Genomic DNA, 20,020 nt, shown 5'->3' with positions numbered 1-20,020 from the left:
AACAGGCCTCACAACCGCAGACCACGTATAACCACGCCAGATCAGGACCTCCACATCCGGCTTCTTCATCTGCGGGATCGTCTGAGGAGTATTTCTGTCTGTAATAATGTATTTAAATTGACTGATTTCCTTATATGAACTGTAACGCAGTAAAATCTTTGTAAATGTTGCGTTTATATTTTTGTTCAATATAATATTAGCCTGCTAAAATATGCTTTAGCTGTGTGCTCATAGAGACGTTACCGTTTCAGGGAGCCCCTGCCAATATAACTGTCAGATGACAGTGGCTGGGTGTCTTCCCGACCAGGGTCAGACGCACAGGAGAAACAGGGTGGCAGGGCTGGGGTCAGCTCACACTGGCTTTCCCCTACGAAGGGTGACACCGGCGGGGTCAGCGACTGGCTGAAGTCCTCTTCCATTGTGTTCACTTTAGAGAAGTGACATTGAAGACACAATCTGTCATTTCAACAGTCTGGCCATGACACTTTAGTTGGGAAGATGAGGGACGGGGCTGTGGAAGTGTCCAATTAATAGTTAGAGCTTATACTGTTAGTAAGTTAAAGTGCAGGGAATGACAGTCAATGAATTATCGATATAATCGTTTTTGAAACTATACAAATGACAACATAAACAATTAAATAACATATCAATAAACGTACAGGTAGTTAGCCTAGTAACGTTAATCTTACAGGGCTAATGTTGGCAAACCTCTAACGTTACTTATCTAGTTAACGTTACAGTTCACTGAAATATTTGTATAACGTTAACTAACTCATTGTTTTATCTGTGCCGTGGATCACTAGTAGCAGTTACTCTGAGTCTTGACTTTATGCCCTGCCGAGAATAACATCGTCAAAACACCTACATTAACGGCACTGTTTAATAAACTGCAGTTGCACCATCAAAGTAAATGCAAAGTCAAAAGACAGTTTACAGTTTGTTAACGAGCTAGCATACATCCAGATGAAATCCTGAAATCCTTTCTGAAAGCTCTGTTGGGGTTTTCACTTCCGCCTGTCTCTCCCGCGCAAAGGAGCACACGCGCTACGCATGCGCAAACTATATCTTTCTGATGATTGGTCTGAAGTTCTTTCGAGAGGCTTCTTCTTCTTCTTCTTCTTCTTCTTCTGTGGGTTTTATGGCGGACTACATCCAAAAGTTGTTTTGGTTTGAAACCAAAAATAAAATTAAAATAAATCCATACTTAATACTGATGCTAACAATCCACCCTAATAAAAATAGTACATTGCCAAAACAAACAAAACTCCCACTTCTTCTTTCTTTGAGTCTAGGACCTGAGAATTGGGTACGGCTTTTGCTAATATTCCATTTAACTCCTTTGCTGTGAAATCTTTCATTACATTTACATTTTAGTCTGTCAAGAGGCGTGATGTAGATGATCTGTTAAAGGGTGCGTTCGTAAATTCCCTCTGGCTATCTACTCCGATTACAGGTCACTCTCGTCTGAGTGTGCCATTTAGGAACGCTCAACACCCGTCCAGTGTCAGTAAACGTAGGCAAAAAAGCGTTATTAAATTGTTGCCAGCAGCCCAGTTACAGTCATCAACGCTCTGGATAACATGAAAACAGACTAACCAGCTCTAGTCCAGCGAGTAAAATGGTCAGAGTAAGGTGTTCTCTCATTTGTGTAATGCTTGTGCCAAAGCCTGCTGATTTATACTCCAACGGCAACGTTTCTTTATATGTGCCTAATTGTCTTTTTATCCACTGTACTTTGTTTTGAAGGCTATTGGATCAGTTTTCTCTCTCTCTCTCTCTCTCTCTCTCTCTCTCTCTCTCTATATATATATATATATATATATATATATATATATATATATATATATATATATATATATATATATATACAGTTGAAGTCGGAAGTTTACATAAACTTAGGTTGGAGTCATTAAAACTTGTTTTCCAACCACTCCACAAATGTCTTGTTAACAAACTATAGTTTTGGCAAGTCGGGTAGGACATCTACTTTGTGCAAGTAACTTTTCCAACAATTGTTTACAGACAGATTATTTCACTTATAATTCACTGTATCACAATTCCAGTGGGTCAGAAGTTTATATACACTAAGTTGACTGTGCCTTTAAACAGCTTGGAAAATTCCAGAAAATGATGTCATGGCTTTAGAAGCTTTTGAGTCAATTGGAGGTGTACCTGTGGATGTATTTCAAGGCCTACCTTCAAACTCGGTGCCTCTTTGCTTGACATCATGGGAAAATCAAAAGAAATCAGCCAACACCTCAGAAAAAAATGTAGACTTCCACAATTCTGGTTCATCCTTGGGAGCAATTCCCCAAACACCTGAAGGTACCACGTTCAACTGTACAAACAATAGTACGCAAGTATAAACACCATGGGACCACGCAGCCATCATACCGCTCAGGAAGGAGGCGCATTCTGTCTCCTAGAGATGAACGTACTTTGGTGCGAAAAGTGCAAATCAATCCCAGAACAACAGCAAAGGACCTAAAAAAGCAAGACTACGGTTTGCAACTGCACATTGCGACGTACTTTTTGGAGAAATGTCCTCTGGTCTGATGAAACAAAAATAGAACTGATTGGCCATAATGACCATCGTTATGTTTGGAGGAAAAAGGGGGTTGCTTGCCAGCCGAAGAACACCATCCCAACCGTGAAGCACGGGGGTGGCAGCATCATGCTGTGGGGGTGCTTTGCTGCAGGAGGGACTGGTGCACTTCACAAAATAGATGGCATCATGAGGAAGGAAAAGTATGTGGATATATTGAAGCAACATCTCAAGACATCAGTCAGGAAGTTAAAGCTTGGTCGCAAATGGGTCTTCCAAATGGACAATGACCCCAAGCATACTTCCAAAGTTGTGGCAAAATGGCTTAAGGACAACAAAGTCAAGGTATTGGAGTGGCCATCACAAAGCCCTGACCTCAATCCTATAGAACATTTGTGGGCAGAACTGAAAAAGCGTGTGCGAGCAAGGAGGCCTACAAACCTGACTCAGTTACACCATCTCTGTCAGGAGGAATGGGCCAAAATTCACCCAACTTATTGTGGGAAGCTTGTGGTAGGCTACCCGAAACATTTGACCCATGTTAAACAATTTAAAGGCAATGCTACCAAATATTAATTGAGTGTATGTAAACTTCTGACCCACTCGGAATGTGATAAAATAAATACAACCTGAAATAAATCATTCTCTCTACTATTATTCTGACATTTCACATTCTTAAAATAAACTGGTGATCCTAACTGACCTAAGACCATTTTTACTAGGATTAAATGTCAGGAATTATGAAAAACTGAGTTTAAATGTATTTGGCTAAGGTGTATGTAAACTTCCGACTTCAATTGTATATATATATATATTTATTTGATCCAATGGCCTCATTACATTTATTTGATCCAATGGCCTCATTACATTACATGTATTATATATATATATATATATATATATATATATATATATATATATATATATATATATATATATATATATATATATATTAAACTCAGTCGGGGTCTCAACTTACTGTTGCAAGTTAGAATAGTATAATACACAAGGTACCATTTCGAAATGTGATTGTGCATCAGCAGTTTTTCTCTTGTTATGTCAGTCACTGATAGTCACTCAATTAGCCATGTCAGCTAACATTTTTTAGATTGGTAAATTAGTAAGTTAGTAATCATGGTCAAATTGCCATCCGGGGGCCCCCATTGATTTTGTTAGTCAGTCTCACTCAGATATCATATTAAAAACTGCAAACATTTCTCTCCACCCTATGGCAAAATGTGTAGAATTGCAGGGAATTTGCTGTAAAATTGCAAAAACGTATCTGCCCCATGGCAAAATGTGTAGAATTGCACGAAATTAACTAAAACGTTATAAAAAAAAACAAAAAAAACTGTTTTGCTCGCAATGTGGTAGGGTTGGGTGAGGGGGTTATGCACACGTGGATAGTTCAGGTGATGAGTTCAGCTTTTTGTGGCCCCCACCTCCATCAAAGTTGCCCATCCCTGGTATAGATGATGTAATGCATTATATTTGTATGTCATTTGTAGCCTTGTATGAAAGTCACGTCCTATGCCCTTCCGTGACATTCTGTCTCGTGTTGTCCCCGTCTCATTAAAAACAGTGAAATAAAATTGGACCCAGGCTAACCCTAATTTCCATATGCAGATCTGTCTCTGCAAAACGGTATCTCGCCATCTCACCATGCTTGCGTTCAAATGCATATTCACATCTTTTCTAAAATCCTTTTCGACAGGAGCAGAATGTTTTCGTTTGCTGGAGTAGTTTGTGACGGGATTTAATTCGCTTTTGTTTGTATGCATGCTCGAGAACTAGGGAATATATAGGCTAGATAAATGTACATACAACTGCGTGTTTATACCACTGGGCGAATTTTTATGAATATCCCCCTACACACCACAGGCAGAGACAATAAAGAGAACCGAGAGACATTGAATTGGATTTGTTTGGCGTTCTCCCGGTAACGTTCTCCAGGTAACGTATATGTTTTTCATAACATCAAGAGATCCAGACCCAAAAGCAGGCACACCGAGTCGTCTTGTATGTGAAGGTAGGTTCCATCATTTCTGCTAATCTTTCTTTGAAGAGAGGGGAGGGCAATTTCAGCCTGTGTAAATGAATACATCCCCTTCCCACAAGCCCTCAAAATGTCTGTCACTTTGATGGGTTGCAGTGAAAAAGTGTGTAACTTAGTCTTTCCAAATGGTCCATTATGTTGTGAGATGCTCAATTGTACATATGATATAAATTCTGTCGTTTTATTCAGGGCCGTTCTAGCCTTTTGGGGACCCTAAGCGAGATTTGGTTGGGGGGCCCTTCCACCTTCCGGGAAAAATATTTGGCAGCATAAGGAACATTTTAAAGTTTTAAAGCAAATTAAAACTTTCCATGGGACAGAGAGAAAATGTTGCTGTTTTAAAACTAATTTCCTGCAATTCTACACATTTGTCCATGGGGTTGAGATAATTGTTTTCAGTTTTTTAACAAAAAAACATGTTGCCGTTTTAAAGCTAATTTCCTGCAGTTCAACATATTTTTCCATGACTTATGCCATGTTCATATGACATCTGAGTGAGAGTAACTAACAAAATCAATGGGGGCTCCCTCGACGTCAGGGCCCCTGGGCACGTGCGTTCCTTGCGTGCCCAGTCGATAATTTGGCCATGATTACTACAAGGTTTAGATAGCTGGCTAGACTAATTTACCTAGCAATCTATAAAATGTTAGCTGACATGGACTAATTCAGTGACAGTGACTGACATAACTGAAAGGACACTTTCGTACGTTTACACGTCATCGTGTTATAAGTCAAGACGAAGTATTACAAGTAAAAACATTAACATAAACATTAAGATAAACAACAACAACGACGAAAATTAACCGTTTCGGATGTTTTTGACGACAAGCATTCAATGCTAGCATACGGTAGCACAGCATTCTACGATAACCGGAAGTTTACATCCATCCTGAGATTTAACCGGAAATACGTCATGCTCGCCTGTGCATATCGCCTATTGAGTATTCTTTTGAATTTAACAATATGAATTGGGGTATTTTGAGGTACTATATAGGTAGAGAACATTGAACAGAACACAGCTATGTCAATAACTCAATTTTGACAAAAATGCAGATAGAACCTTATACAGTAGTCGCAAGCTCTCGATGCGGAGAGAAAATGCATGTTGATGGGAAAATTAGTTGGGGCAACTGATAAGAGTGTCTCCTGAGTGGAGGAAGCTAAGCTGTTAGCAGCGCTGCTAACAGCTTAGCTTCCTCCACTGTCCGACTGCCCTATGCTGGGCTCGAACCAATTATCCTCTGTTTCACAACACACATGACCACCCTCCTTGACACTGTGCAAACCGATTGAGCCATACAAAAGGTACCCCTTGGATGGCTCCATCGGCGACATTTCAAGCTAGCTGTGGAGGGAGCTTACGGTACGTTCTTAACTCCATTACACTCACCCCTTCTAAACTTGCTACACAGCGAGCAACCCCGACCGTTGAGCTGAGCCCAACTGTCGATCCGGGTCACAGCACCACCGTAACGGGGCTCAGCGTGCTGCTAAAAGCTTAGCTAACTCCACTGTCCGACTGCCCCATACTGGGCTCGGGGGATCTACAGATACTGTTTGTCATGCTCAAGGAATAAGCAGCGTTGTTTTTTTTAAAATGTATTTTTAATAGTACTGAGTACAGGAACAAGTCTGGTCTACAATTTAACACCCTGGCAGTGCTGTGTGACCTATAGCCTGTTATAAATTAGTTAGGGCAACTGATAAGAGTGCGTCCTAATACAACCCTGTGTCTGCCTGTGTGACACATGATACACAGGCTATCAAAATAACATCATGCTATAGCTAGAACTGTGTGGGTGTGAATGTGAATCCCAATATCCATAGTCATTTATGTGATCAGTGTACAAGGCCATTAATCAACAGGAAAACGCTCATCCAGATGCAGCGCTCCTAGTGGCCGGGGACTTTAATGCAGGGAAACTTAAATCCGTTCTACCTAATTTCTACCAGCATGTCAAATGTGCAACCAGAGGGAAAAAAACTCTAGACCACCTTTACTCCACACACAGAGACGCATACAAAGCTCTCCCTCGCCCTCCATTTGGCAAATCTGACCATAACTCTATCCTCCTGATTCCTGCTTATAAGCAAAAACTGAAGCAGGAAGCACCAGTGATTCGGTTAATAAAAAAGTGGTCAGATGACGCAGATGCTAAGCTACAGGACTGTTTTGCTAGCACAGACTGGAACATGTTCCGGGATTCTTCAGACAGCATTGAGGAGTACACCACATCAGTCACTGGCTTCATCAATAAGTGCATCGATGATGTCGTCCCCACAGTGACCGTACGTACCCCAACCAGAAGCCATGGATTACAGGAAACATCCGCACTGAGCTAAAGGGTAGAGCTGCCGTTTTCAAGGAATGGGACTCTAACCCGGACGCTTATAAGAAATCCCGCTATGACCTCCGACGAACCATCAAACAGGCAAAGAGTCAATACAGGTCTAAGATTGAATCATACTACACTGGCTCTGACGCTCGTCGGATGTGGCAGGGCTTAACAACTATTACAGACTACAAAGGGAAGCACAGCCGCGAGCTGCCCAGTGACACAAGCCTACCAGACGAGCTAAACCACTTCTATGCTCGCTTCGAGGCAAGCAACACTGAAGCATGCATGAGAGCACCAGCTGTTCCGGATGACTATGTGATCACGCTCTCCGTAGCCGATGTGAGTAAGACTTTTAAGCAGGTCAACATTCACAAGGCCGCAGGGCCAGACGGATTACCAGGACGTGTACTCCGAGCATGTGCTGACCAACTGGGAAGTGTCTTCACTGACATTTTCAACATGTCCCTGACTGAGTCTGTAATACCAACATGTTTCAAGCAGACCACCATAGTCCCCGTGCCCAAGAACTCTAAGATAACCTGCCTAAATGACTACCGACCCGTAGCACTGACGTCTGTAGCCATGAAGTGCTTTGAAAGACTGGTCATGGCTCACATCAACAGCATAATCCCAGAAACCCTAGACCCACTCCAATTTGCATACCGCCCCAACAGATCCACAGATGATGCAATCTCTATCGCACTCCACACTGCCCTTTCCCACCTGGACAAGAGGAACACCTACGTGAGAATGCTATTCATTGACTACAGCTCAGCATTCAACACCATAGTGCCCTCTAAGCTCATCACTAAGCTAAGGATCCTGGGACTAAACACCTCCCTCTGCAACTGGATCCTGGACTTCCTGACGGGCCGCCCCCAGGTGGTAAGGGTAGGTAACAACACATCTGCCACACTGATCCTCAACACGGGGGCCCCTCAGGGGTGCGTGCTCAGTCCCCTCCTGTACTCTCTGTTCACCCATGACTGCATGGCCAGGCACGACTCCAACACCATCATTAAGTTTGCCGACGACACAACAGTGGTAGGCCTGATCACCGACAACGATGAGACAGCCTATAGGGAGGAGGTCAGAGATCTGGCCGTGTGGTGCCAGGACAACAACCTCTCCCTCAACGTGACCAAGACAAAGGAGATGATTGTGGACTACAGGAAAAAAAAGAGGACTGAGCACGCCCCCATTCTCATCGACGGGGCTGTAGTGGAACAGGTTGAGAGCTTCAAGTTCCTAGGTGTCCACATCACCAACGAACTATCATGGTCCAAACACACCAAGACAGTCGTGAAGAGGGCACGACAAAGCCTATTCCCCCTCAGGAGACTAAAAAGATTTGGCATGGGTCCTCAGATCCTCAAAAAATTCTACAGCTGCACCATCGAGAGCATCCTGACTGGTTGCATCACCGCCTGGTATGGCAACTGCTTGGCCTCTGACCGCAAGGCACTACAGAGGGTAGTGCGTACGGCCCAGTACATCACTGGGGCAAAGCTTCCTGCCATCCAGGACCTCTATACCAGGCGGTGTCAGAGGAAGGCCCTCAAAATTGTCAAAGACTCCAGCCACCCTAGTCATAGACTGTTCTCTCTGCTACCGCACGGCAAGCGGTACCGGAGTGCAAAGTCTAGGTCCAAAAGACTTCTCAACAGCTTCTACCCCCAAGCCATAAGACTCCTGAACAGCTAATCATGGCTACCCAGACTATTTGCACTGCCCCCCCACCCCATCCTTTTTACGCTGCTGCTACTCTGTTAAGTATTTATGCATAGTCACTTTAACTCTACCCACATGTACATATTACCTCAACTACCTCAACTAGCCGGTGCCCCCGCACATTGACTCTGCAACGGTACCCCCCTGTATATATAGCCTCCCTACTGTCACTTTATTTTACTTCTGCTCTTTTTTTTTTTTCTCAACACTTTTTTTGTTGTTGTTTTATTCTTACTTTTTTGTTTAAAATAAATGCACTGTTGGTTAAGGGCTGTAAGTAAGCATTTCACTGTAATGTCTGCACCTGTTGTATTCGGCGCATGTGACCAATAAAATTTGATTTGATTTGATTTGATCAACATATGCATAAAAGAGAAAATTAATCCTCCATAATATTGGCCTACTCCTCACCTTACCAAACAGTTATGTCAAACTGATGTGTAACAACACAACACTCTGCCAAAATACACTCTCGTCTACTTTTAATGGAGAAGGAAGTGTTTGCAATGGAAGTCCGATTTGAAATATGCTCAAAAATATTTTTGGTCATGAAAGCAATATTACTTTATTTAAACATGATTTTAAGCTTTACAAAAACATAAACAATGCATACAGTTCCTTTTGTTTTTTGGGGTGGTTATTATAAGTTAAGACAGCTGTGCTAATCTCAATAAGGTATGTCATATTTGTCTGTATCAAGGAGTATATTTTGATAGTTGAAATGACCAATGAGTGACTTGAAATCATACAGATTGTGACAACTCGTGGTCACTACCTGACTGGCATTACTCTGTGCTCTCTGGGTGTTTCTGGAGACAAAGGCATAGAGCAGGGGTGTCAAACGTACGGCCCGTGGAGGCCCACAAACGGGTTTAATCCGGCCCGCGAGATGATTTTGACCAAAAAAAAAAAAAATCTTTTTTTTTTAAAGTATAAAAATGCGCTGCAATTTTTCTATAAAATAAACTGCTGTTCCAATTGCGTCCACTGGATGGCGCAATAGCAATTGTGTTAAGCAAGCAAACTGTTTATACCGGGGCAGAGCAAGTAGGTCAAGCACGTGCAGCCAATGAGCTACTTTGTTTTGCCCGGGATATTTATTACGGCTTCTACTTTTAACATTATGTGCTTTGGCACCCTCATTGCCCCAATATGTCTCTGTCAAAAAAGAGAAAAGTGGACGCAGAGTGCAGAGTGTTCCAAGAAAAATGGTCATCCTATTTAATCACGGAATTGAATGGGAAAGCTGTATGTTTGGTGTGTTCAGAGCATGTTGCAGTGCTGAAAGAATATAACCTTCGTCGCCACTATGTGAGTCTTCATGCCGACAAATATGACAACTTTCAAGGACAGCGGAGATGAGAGAAGGTGAATGAACTGTTGGCGGGTCTGAAGAAACAGCAGTCTGTGTTTACTCACAGCCGAGACATCAGTGACGCTGCAGTGAAAGCTAGCTACCTCATTGCTAATGAAATCGCAGTGGCTTCAAAACCATTTAGTGAGGGTGAATTTGTAAAAACATGCATGATGAAGGCAGCAGAGATTGTGTGCCCTGAAAAGCGGCAGGCTTTTGCAAATATCAGCCTGACAAGAAACACAGTTGCAGACAGGATTTCCGATCTTTCAGTGAATTTGGACAGCCAGTTGAAGCAAAAAGTAAAGTCATTTATTGCGTTTTCGGTTGCAATTGATGAAAGCACAGACATTACAGATGTTGCACAACTGGCCATTTTTTCATCCGCGGAGTTGATGACACATTGACCGTCACCGAGGAGTTCGTGGAGTTGGTGCCGATGACAGATACAACGACAGCAGCTGATATTTTTACCGCACTCGTCGGCGCGCTGGACAGGGTCGGAGTGGACTGGTCCCGCGCTGTCAGCCTGGCTACAGATGGTGCGCCCTCAATGATCGGGAAAAAAGCAGGCGTTGTGACAAAGTTCAGAGAGAAAGTGCAATCTGCAAATGGAGGACGTGATTTTTTGACTTTTCACTGTATTTTGCACCAGGAGGCTTTGTGTTGCAAGTCATTAAAGATGGATAACGTCATGAAGGTGGTCATCCAAACTGTTAATTTCATCCGATCCAGAAGCCTGAATCAAATTCAGTTTGACAGCCTTCTCAGAGAGAAAGACCACATCTATGGCCTGCCATACCACACTGAGGTAAGATGGTTAAGCCGAGGTGCTGTGCTGAGGCGTTTCTTTGATTTACGAGAAGAAATTGAACAGTTCATGGAAGAAAAGGGCAAACCAGTGTTAGAATTTCATTCCGCAGAATGGATGCCGGATCTTGCATTTATGGTGGATGTTACAGAGCACCTGAATAACTTGAACAAACAGCTGCAAGGGCGCAACAAAGTTGTCACGCAGTATTATGACAGCATACGTTCTTTCAAGTTGAAGCTGTCATTGTGGGAGACGCAACTTGCCGGTGGTGATGCAGCTCACTTCCCCTGTCTGAAAAATGTGTGCGCGACCCAACATGTGGCAGACATGAAGCGGTTCAAAGATAAAATAACTGGACTGTTACGGGAGTTTGAGCAACGCTTTCAGATTTATGTTTATATGTTTTTATGTTGATATGATTTTATTTTATTTGTATATTTAATCTATTCTTGACTCTGTGGTTCTTGCACTTGTTTGGGGAACAGGATTTCATTATTTTTATCTACATTTCTGCCTGAGAAATGACACCCTGATATAGTTCTGTGATCTGTGAAACAGTTCTGTTAATCACTGAGGCATTGTGTGTTTGTGTGTTCTTTTTCTTTAGAATTTTCAAATAAACTTGACGTGTTTTATGATTAATAGTGATGTTGTGCTTGTACTATTTTGGACACACTGTCCTCAGGCTCCAGCTTTATGTTGTATGTTGATCGTATTAAAACAAAGAAAACAATCTGAAGTTGTTGTTTTTAAGTTATATATACCATGATTTTTCCGGTCCGGCCCACTTGGGAATAGATTTTCCTCCATGTGGCCCCTGAGCTAAAATGAGTTTGACACCCCTGGCATAGAGGAATGGATCCAAGCTGCTGTTGATGAAGACCAGAGTTCCAGCAATCCTCCAGTTGTCCTCCCAGAACACTCTCAGAGCCTTATTCTTTGCCAAGATGGCCGTCACTCCCAGCACGTTCATGACATGGTGAGGAGTCCATAGAACGATGAAGGTCCCAACGATGAGGCTCACTAATCTGGTCATCCTGGGGCTCCTGAAGAAAGCTGTTTGGTTCACCCTTTTCTGGAGGCGGATATAGGCTGTGGCCATGATGAAGAAAGGAACTACAAATGCCAGGAGAGTCTGCAGGAGCAACACAGCCACCTGCTCAGCATCTGATGCAAAATCATACTGGCACCGGACCAATCCATTATCCTCCTCCTTCACATCCCGCACCGTCACCCCATAAGGGATGGACAGGACCCCAGCTACCCCCCACAGGACAACCAGTAGCCCCCTCTCCTTTGCCACTCCCAGTCTGGCCCAGCTGTGGGAATGCACTACCTGGAGGTAGCGCTGGATGCTCAGAAATGTGACAGTCAGCAGCTGTCAGCTGACAGAGCACTAGACCCAGGCTCCAGGTGAAGACTATGTTGTATATTCGCAAAGGTAGGGTAAGGATGCAGAGTAGGTCAGATGCAGCCAAGTTCAACATCAGTCTCCGGCTCAAACTGGATAGATCATGGTTCCGACGGAGGACGACTATCACTGCGATGTTACCGGGAATACCGAGCAGGCAGTACAGAGACAAAGCCACGCCAGTTGCCAGACCCCAGAATGAGGCATTAGAGGTGGAGTTGGAGGTGGAGGAGTTAAGTTGTTCCATTTCTAGCAGAAAGACAAACTGACCGCTCAGACAAACTGACCGGTCGACTGGCTCTCAGTAAAGTGAAACCCAGATATGTCATATGGGGTAAAAACCTAGCAATATTTCGGTAAGTTCGCTATTTGTAATTGCAGAAGCTTGCTCGTCATGTTACTAGGAAAATAAGGAACAAATGGCGCTCCTTAGAGTTTTATGTAACTCAACATTTTAGTATGAAATACATAATTATTTTAAGGAATGTGTGGGCAACCCTACCATGGATTGAAGAACTGAATGTGGCATTTTCAGAATTAATCAAACCACAGTTTCATGGGTTAAGGTTCTCCAACCATATTTTCCATTAAGTATGTAGGATTCAGTGTTTTTAAATCTACCCACTAGTTCTGAAACGGTACAAAAATGCTAATGTTTTGCTAATGCATAGGTTCCATGCATAGGCTACATGCTAGTATTTTCATAGCAATAAATAATGTAACAATTTCCCCCATTTACCATGTTTTAAATCTCATGGCCTATCATCTCAAAATTATTGAATACTAAGTCATTGAGCAACACAATCCATTTAAGATATGATTTAGGAAAGAAATTGTAAACATGCTAAACGGGGGATCTACAGATATGTCATGCTCAAGGAATGAGCAGCATTGTTTAAAAAAAATGTATTTTAATTGTACTGAGTACAGTAACAAGTCTGGTCTACAAGTTAACACCCTGGCAGTGTTGCGTGACCTATAGCCTGACTTATAGCCTGACCTCTGGAAATCATGTTCAATTCTACCACAAACTCTTTAAAAACTATCTTTAAAAAATGAGTCCCATAATGACTTTGCATAATGAGCTACATTCTCCTTCTTCATTGGGTCTCCTCCTAAATAGATCTCCTCATTGTGCTGAGCAGAGTGGTAGTCACTTTTATCTCTGGTAAGGCCCTGTGGCCTCTGCTTGATCAATTAAACTCCTGAAAGGCCTCTCTCCCCTGGTCCTTTCATCCTTCTGCCTGAGAGGAATAGAAAGTTATCAGTCTTTCCAAGCCGATATGCAGGACGGAAATAAGTAGTTTGTCTATAAAAATGTCCAGGTGCTTTATCAGCATCCCAGTAGGCCCCCAGGCCGCCTCTGCATTCAGTTTGCTGCTGCCTGTACGCTCATTCACTCCACGACCCATCTGGTCCCTTGTTCAGCCTGCCTGTGCCTGGGGCCTGCTTACAGAGGGGGCGTACTGTATAGCCCTGCCCTGCACAGCCCAGACGCGGCTCCTCCAGCTCCACACAGGGATTGACTAGGGCTAAGTCCCCTGGCGATGTTATTGATTTCAGCTAGGGGATTCTTACTGTAGATTAGGCCTGAGTGATTGTGTAGATTTGAACCACGTTGATCCTATTGATGGGGTAGTTTGGGGAGCAGTGTGGGTAGCCGTTTTCTTATGGCTGACTGTTGAGTGTTTTGAAGGGAGCTGATGTGAAAGAGGAAATGAAGGAGAAAGAGCATAACCCGAGTGACGTGTTCATCATTGCTCAGTGAATATAGAGGGATAAATTGAAACAGCAGCGATAAAGAACAAACATGAAAACATTTTAATAGTCTAAGTAAGCTACTATTTTAGGAAATGTAAAGCTAAATTATTCATTTAAGTGAGTTTTTTTTTTTCTAAGATTTTTTGTGTAATGTGGAGAGGCAACAGTTCAGACTTAGTCAGAGGTTCAGATTCAGTCAGGTGCAAAAAAAATTAATATATTTTACAGTGCAGGTGATGAAGAAGGTTGGATCCAGATGGGTTATTTACAAAATATACAGTATGGACAGTATATGAAAAACAATCACCAAATACACTTTTATGGCAATTTGATTGCACAATTCACATTACTCTGGCCAATAGTAAACCTGTGAATGAAAACAAAGGCATAATTAAACATGAATTATTATTAATCAAACAATCATCCCATATGTGTGGGGAGAAATGGAGGGAAATGTGTGATGTGGCTTGACTTGGATTATTGCCACAAATGCTAATAAATTAGCATTTGGAAACATTAGCCAGGTAAACGAAACCATTGCATGCTTGGATTTCTGTCTTACATACAGTGGGGGAAAAAAGTATTTAGTCAGCCACCAATTGTGCAAGTTCTCCCACTTAAAAAGATGAGAGAGGCCTGTAATTTTCATCATAGGTACACGTCAACTATGACAGGCAAAATGAGGAAAAAAAATCCAGAAAATCACATTGTAGGATTTTTAATGAATTTATTTGCAAATTATGGTGGAAAATAAGTATTTGGTCAATAACAAACGTTTCTCAATACTTTGTTATATACCCTTTGTTGGCAATGACACAGGTCAAACGTTTTCTGTAAGTCTTCACAAGGTTTTCACACACTGTTGCTGGTATTTTGGCCCATTCCTCCATGCAGATCTCCTCTAGAGCAGTGATGTTTTGGGGCTGTCGCTGGGCAACACAGACTTTCAACTCCCTCCAAATATTTTCTATGGGGTTGAGATCTGGAGACTGGCTAGGCCACTCCAGGACCTTGAAATGCTTCTTACGAAGCCACTCCTTCGTTGCCCGGGCGGTGTGTTTGGGATCATTGTCATGCTGAAAGACCCAGCCACGTTTCATCATCAATGCCCTTGCTGATGGAAGGAGGTTTTCACTCAAAATCTCACGATACACGGCCCCATTCATTCTTTCCTTTACACGGATCAGTCGTCCTGGTCCCTTTGCAGAAAAACAGCCCCAAAGCATGATGTTTCCACCCCCATGCTTCACAGTAGGTATGGTGTAATCCTTCTAACCCCCCCCCCAAAAAAAAATTATCCCACTGGCTATAAGGTGAATGCACCAATTTGTAAGTCGCTCTGGATAAGAGCGTCTGCTAAATGACGTAAATGTAAATGTAAATGTGTTCTTTGGATGCAACTCAGCGTTCTTTGTCCTCCAAACACGACGAGTTGAGTTTTTACCAAAAAGTTCTATTTTGGTTTCATCTGACCATATGACATTTTCCCAATCCTCTTCTGGATCATCCAAATGCACTCTAGCAAACTTCAGACGGGCCTGGACATGTACTGGGGGACACGTCTGGCACTGCAGGATTTGAGTCCCTGGCGGCGTAGTGTGTTACTGATGGTAGACTTCGTTACTTTGGTCCCAGCTCTCTGCAGGTCATTCACTAGGTCCCCCCGTGTGGTTCTGGGATTTTTGCTCACCGTTCTTGTGATCATTTTGACCCCACGGGGTGATATCTTGCGTGGAGCCCCAGATCGAGGGAGATTATCAGTGGTCTTGTATGTCTTCCATTTCCTAATAATTGCTCCCACAGTTGATTTCTTCAAACCAATCTGCTTACCTATTGCAGATTCAGTCTTCCCAGCCTGGTGCAGGTCTACAATTTTGTTTCTGGTGTCCTTTGACAGCTCTTTGGTCTTGGCCATAGTGGAGTTTGGAGTGTGACTGTTTGAGGTTGTGGACAGGTGTCTTTTATACTGATAACAAGTTCAAACAGGTGCCATTAATACAGGTAACGAGTGGAGGACAGAGGAGCCTCTTAAAGAAGAAGTTACAGGTCTGTGAGAGCCAGAAATCTTGCTTGTTTGTAGGTGACCAAATACTTATTTTCCACCATAATTTGCAAATAAATTCATAAAAAATCCTACAATGTGATTTTCTGGATTTTTTCCCCTCAATTTTTCTGTCATAGTTGACGTTTACCTATGATGAAAATTACAGGCCTCTCTCATCTTTTTAAGTGGGAGAACTTGCACAATTGGTGGCTGACTAAATACCTTTTTTCCCCACTGTACGTAGAATCTTAATTTGAGCCAGTTTGCAACAGCAGGAAAATAATCCTGCAGCAACAGGAAATGTGAATTATTATGTGAATTATAAATAATGAACATTTTTTGTAGGATTTTGTAGGGGGCAAATTAAGTCTGACATTTGAAAGTGGAAATTACAAACGTTAGAAGCCTTTTTAAACCTTGAATACACTACAAGTATGCAGTTCCTGCTGTGCAGGTAAAGAAAATTATCAGCAAAAAAAGAGATCCTACATCTGTACTTTGTCCATAGACTGCTTACAGTGTAAGGAAACCAATATGTCATTTTATATTTTGGGGAACTATCGCTTCCCCAAAAACAGTACAGCTGTTCTGCTGTCCGTATATCATAGTCAGTCCTTCATAGATACACTACATGACCAAAAGTATGTGGACACCTACTCGTCGAACATCTCATTCCAAAATCATGGGCATTAATATGGAGTTGGTCCCCCCTTTGCTGCTATAACAGCCTCCACTCTTCTGGGAAGGCTTTCCACTAGATGTTGGAACATTGCTGCGGGGACTTGCGTCCATTCAGCCTCAAGCATTAGTGAGGTTGGGCACTGATGTTGGGTGATTAGGCCTGACTCACAGTCTGCATTCCAATTCATCCCAAAGGTGTTCGGTGGGGTTGAAGTCGGGGCTCTGTGCAGGCCGGTAAAGTTCGTCTACACCGATCTCAACAAATCATTTCTGTATGGACCTTGCTTTGTGCACAGGGCCATTGTCATGCTGAAACAGGAAAGGGCCTTCGCCAAACTGTTGTCACAAAGTTGGAAGCACAGAATGTCATTGTATGCTTTAGTGTTAAGATGAACCATGAAAAAAAGCCTCAGACCATTATTCCTCCTCCACCAAACTTTACAGTTGGCACCACACTATGCATTGGGGCAGGTAGCGTTCTCCTGGATCCTCCAAACCCAGATTTGTCTGTCGGACTGCCAGATGGTGAAGCGTGATTCATCACTCCAGAGAACGCGTTTCCACTGCTCCAGAGTCCAATGGCAGCGAGCTTTACACCACTCCAGCCGATGCTTGGCATTGCGCATGGTGATCTTAGGCTTGTGTGCGGCTGCTCGGCCATGGAAACCCATTTCATGAAGCTCCCAATGAACAGTTCTTGTGCTGACGTTGCTTCCAGAGGCAGTTTGGAACTCGGTAATGAGTGTTGCAACCAAGGACAGACCATTTTTACGTGCTTCAGCAATCGGCGGTCCCGTTCTGTGAGCTTGTGTGGCCTACCACTTCGTGGCTGAGCCGTTATTGCTCCTAGACGTTTCCACTTCACAATAATGGCACTTATACTGGAACGGGGCAGCTCTAGCAGGACAGAAATTTGACGAACGGACTTTTGGAAAGGTGATATCCTATGACGGAGCCACGTTGAAAGTCACTGAGCTCTTCAGTAAGGCCATTCTACTGCCAATGTTTGTCTATGGAGATTGCAGGGCTGTGTGCTTGATTTTATACACCTGTCAGCCACGAAATAGCTGAATCCACTAATTTGAAGGGGTGTCCACATACTTTTTTGTATATAGTGTTTCATTCTTCCCTGGGAAATCCTTATGGCTTCCCTACAGTCAATACATCTAAAGTCTCCTATACATCCTTTAAAGGCCTAGTGCAGTTAAGAAACATTATTTTTCTGTGTTTTATATATATTTGGAATAATACTGTGAAATTGTGAAAATTATTATAATGACCTTCTAGTAAGAGCTGTTTGAAAAGGCCAACTTAAATTTAAGCCTGTTTTGGTGGAATGGAGTTTTGTCCTGCCTGGTGACAAATTAGTTAATAGACCGATACAAAAGAGAGTTCCAAACCACTCTGCCAATTAAAGCTAGTTTTCAGTTTTCCCCTCCCCACTCAGACAGCTCCCAGACAGTCCTAGCAAAATTCTTGCTTGAGAAATTGCTCTTTGCTAAAAAGCTAGTTTTGTTTATTTTTGATTATTTTAATTGAAAACAGTCACAGGAAGGTACTTAATTATTACCCAGAAGTTATTTGATATTGAGATAAAAACACGTGCATTGGACCTTTTAGGCTCAGTGAACAGGTATGAGTAGGTTATAGCAGTAACCCAATGTAATAACATGAGCCCCACACAATGGTGGCGCAAATAAAGAGGATAGATAGAGGGATGGCATAAAAAGGCAGATAAAGAGCTGGTTTTGCATGAAGATGAAAGTCCACAGAAGGAGAGTGCTGTGTTTCTGCATTCGACACATTTGCATTAAGGCCAAGAGATTAAATGTGTGGGAAGAGTGTGTGTGAAAGTGTGTCTTTTCATGCTCTGGGCTCTTATGACAGAGTTCTAACCCAGTGCAGTGTACAGGCAGAGACCAGTGAAGGATCAGACTCTGACACGTTCTGCTTTCACTTTCTGCTGCTGCAGGTGGGTGGTATTTATACTGTACACTGTAGGCAACATCCCCTCTTTGCATGTGAATTTGATACAGTGGCTCACATGGGAAGTATTAGGGTCTATGTTGAAGGTTTGCTATTATTAAATGTTCCAGTATAAAGTTATAGGCCTAGGGAGAGGTTGCTGGACCCTGTTACTAACCGTGGTCCTGCATTGTTACAAAGCCATAGTCCTTGTCATATGATATGACAACTTGCGGACTATGATACTCTGCAAAAGTAATTAGCTGAAGGGGAACTAACATCTACACTATATGCTCCTACTTGAATTAGGTTGGGTTGTTTCAGTACATTTTCAGCAATAATTTGGCTAGTGGATTATTTAAATCTACACCATGCCTCTGAGACAGGATTTATACCTTGTTATAAGTATGTATGAGCCTTTATTATGTCTTATAACAACACTTATTAGTTAGGTCTCTCTATGCATAACATTTTAAACTGTCTTAAATGGGCTGTTCTTTAGTCCGAGATGATTATAATACATTATAAAGGGGTCTTGCTCGTGACAAATCTTACAATACATTATAATGTTATTCTCACTTAATAACTCATTAAGTTGAGCTGGTCAGGCTCAGGCAGGCAGCTTGTAAAGCAACACTATCGGCACTATCTGTCTATTTCTGTGTCTCTAGCTGGATGGCCCTCAGGCCTGCATTTCCCCAGTCACACTCTCTCTGAAAGCGGGAGTTATCATGCAGTGGATCCCCTATTTATCTATTTCATGATGCTAGAAAGTGATTGTTGAATTTCGATACATAAATAATAATAATAATAATAATATGCCATTTAGCAGACGCTTTTATCCAAAGCGACTTACAGTCATGCGTGCATAAATTTTTTTGATCGAACCCACTACCTTGGCGTTACAAGCGCCGTGCTCTACCAGCTGAGCTACAGAGGACCAACATAACTGATCATGTAATTATTTATTGACCTAGGCATTTTCCTGTCAAACTTTACCTACTGTTGCAGACCCTTTGACCTTTTGATTTTGTTACAACATTTTGTTATTCTATGGCTATGCAGTTTCATAGCTAGTTAAAATGTTAATGCACTGTGCTGGTTAACAAACCATAATGATGTGTAACTTGTAAACACTATTGATTTGTAATTGAGGATTTAGAAATGTAAGCTTAAATGCTTTAGTTGCTCTCTCACAGTAACTAGCCTCAGGCTTTAACTTGGCATGAGTTAGTAAACCATATTTCTGTGTATCTGTATGTTTGCAGGGCCTTGATGGACAGGGCGGTGGTTGTGCTGCTGACTGTATGCTGCCTGCT

At 42.4% G+C, this 20,020-nt stretch overlaps 1 protein-coding gene and 1 pseudogene across 2 annotated transcripts in view; both read right to left on the bottom strand.

Annotated features, from left to right (window-relative positions):
- Window positions 1–852, bottom strand: part of LOC311115410 (protein MMS22-like) — a 36,321-nt gene extending 35,469 nt beyond the window's left edge. The window contains exons 1-2 of the mRNA XM_084157305.1: window positions 773–852; window positions 244–427 (exon numbers count right to left, since the gene is read on the bottom strand). Coding sequence (XP_084013431.1) covers window positions 244–427; window positions 773–776 — 188 coding nt within the window. The 5' untranslated portion in view covers window positions 777–852. The remainder of the gene's footprint in view (window positions 1–243; window positions 428–772) is intronic.
- Window positions 853–9,338: 8,486 nt separating this feature from the next.
- On the bottom strand, window positions 9,339–12,497 carry LOC311108624 (somatostatin receptor type 2-like; annotated as a pseudogene). The gene is made up of 2 exons: window positions 11,680–12,497; window positions 9,339–9,487 (listed from the first exon to the last, which is right to left on the bottom strand). The product of its transcript is annotated as a somatostatin receptor type 2-like (transcript).
- Window positions 12,498–20,020: the final 7,523 nt, after the last annotated feature.

Source organism: Coregonus lavaretus (assembly GCF_964263955.1).
Source record: "Coregonus lavaretus genome assembly, chromosome: 3".
Classification (NCBI taxonomy): Eukaryota; Metazoa; Chordata; class Actinopteri; order Salmoniformes; family Salmonidae; genus Coregonus; species Coregonus lavaretus.
The sequence above is the reverse complement of the archived record's forward strand: the minus strand, read 5'-3'. Positions and strand labels throughout refer to the sequence as shown.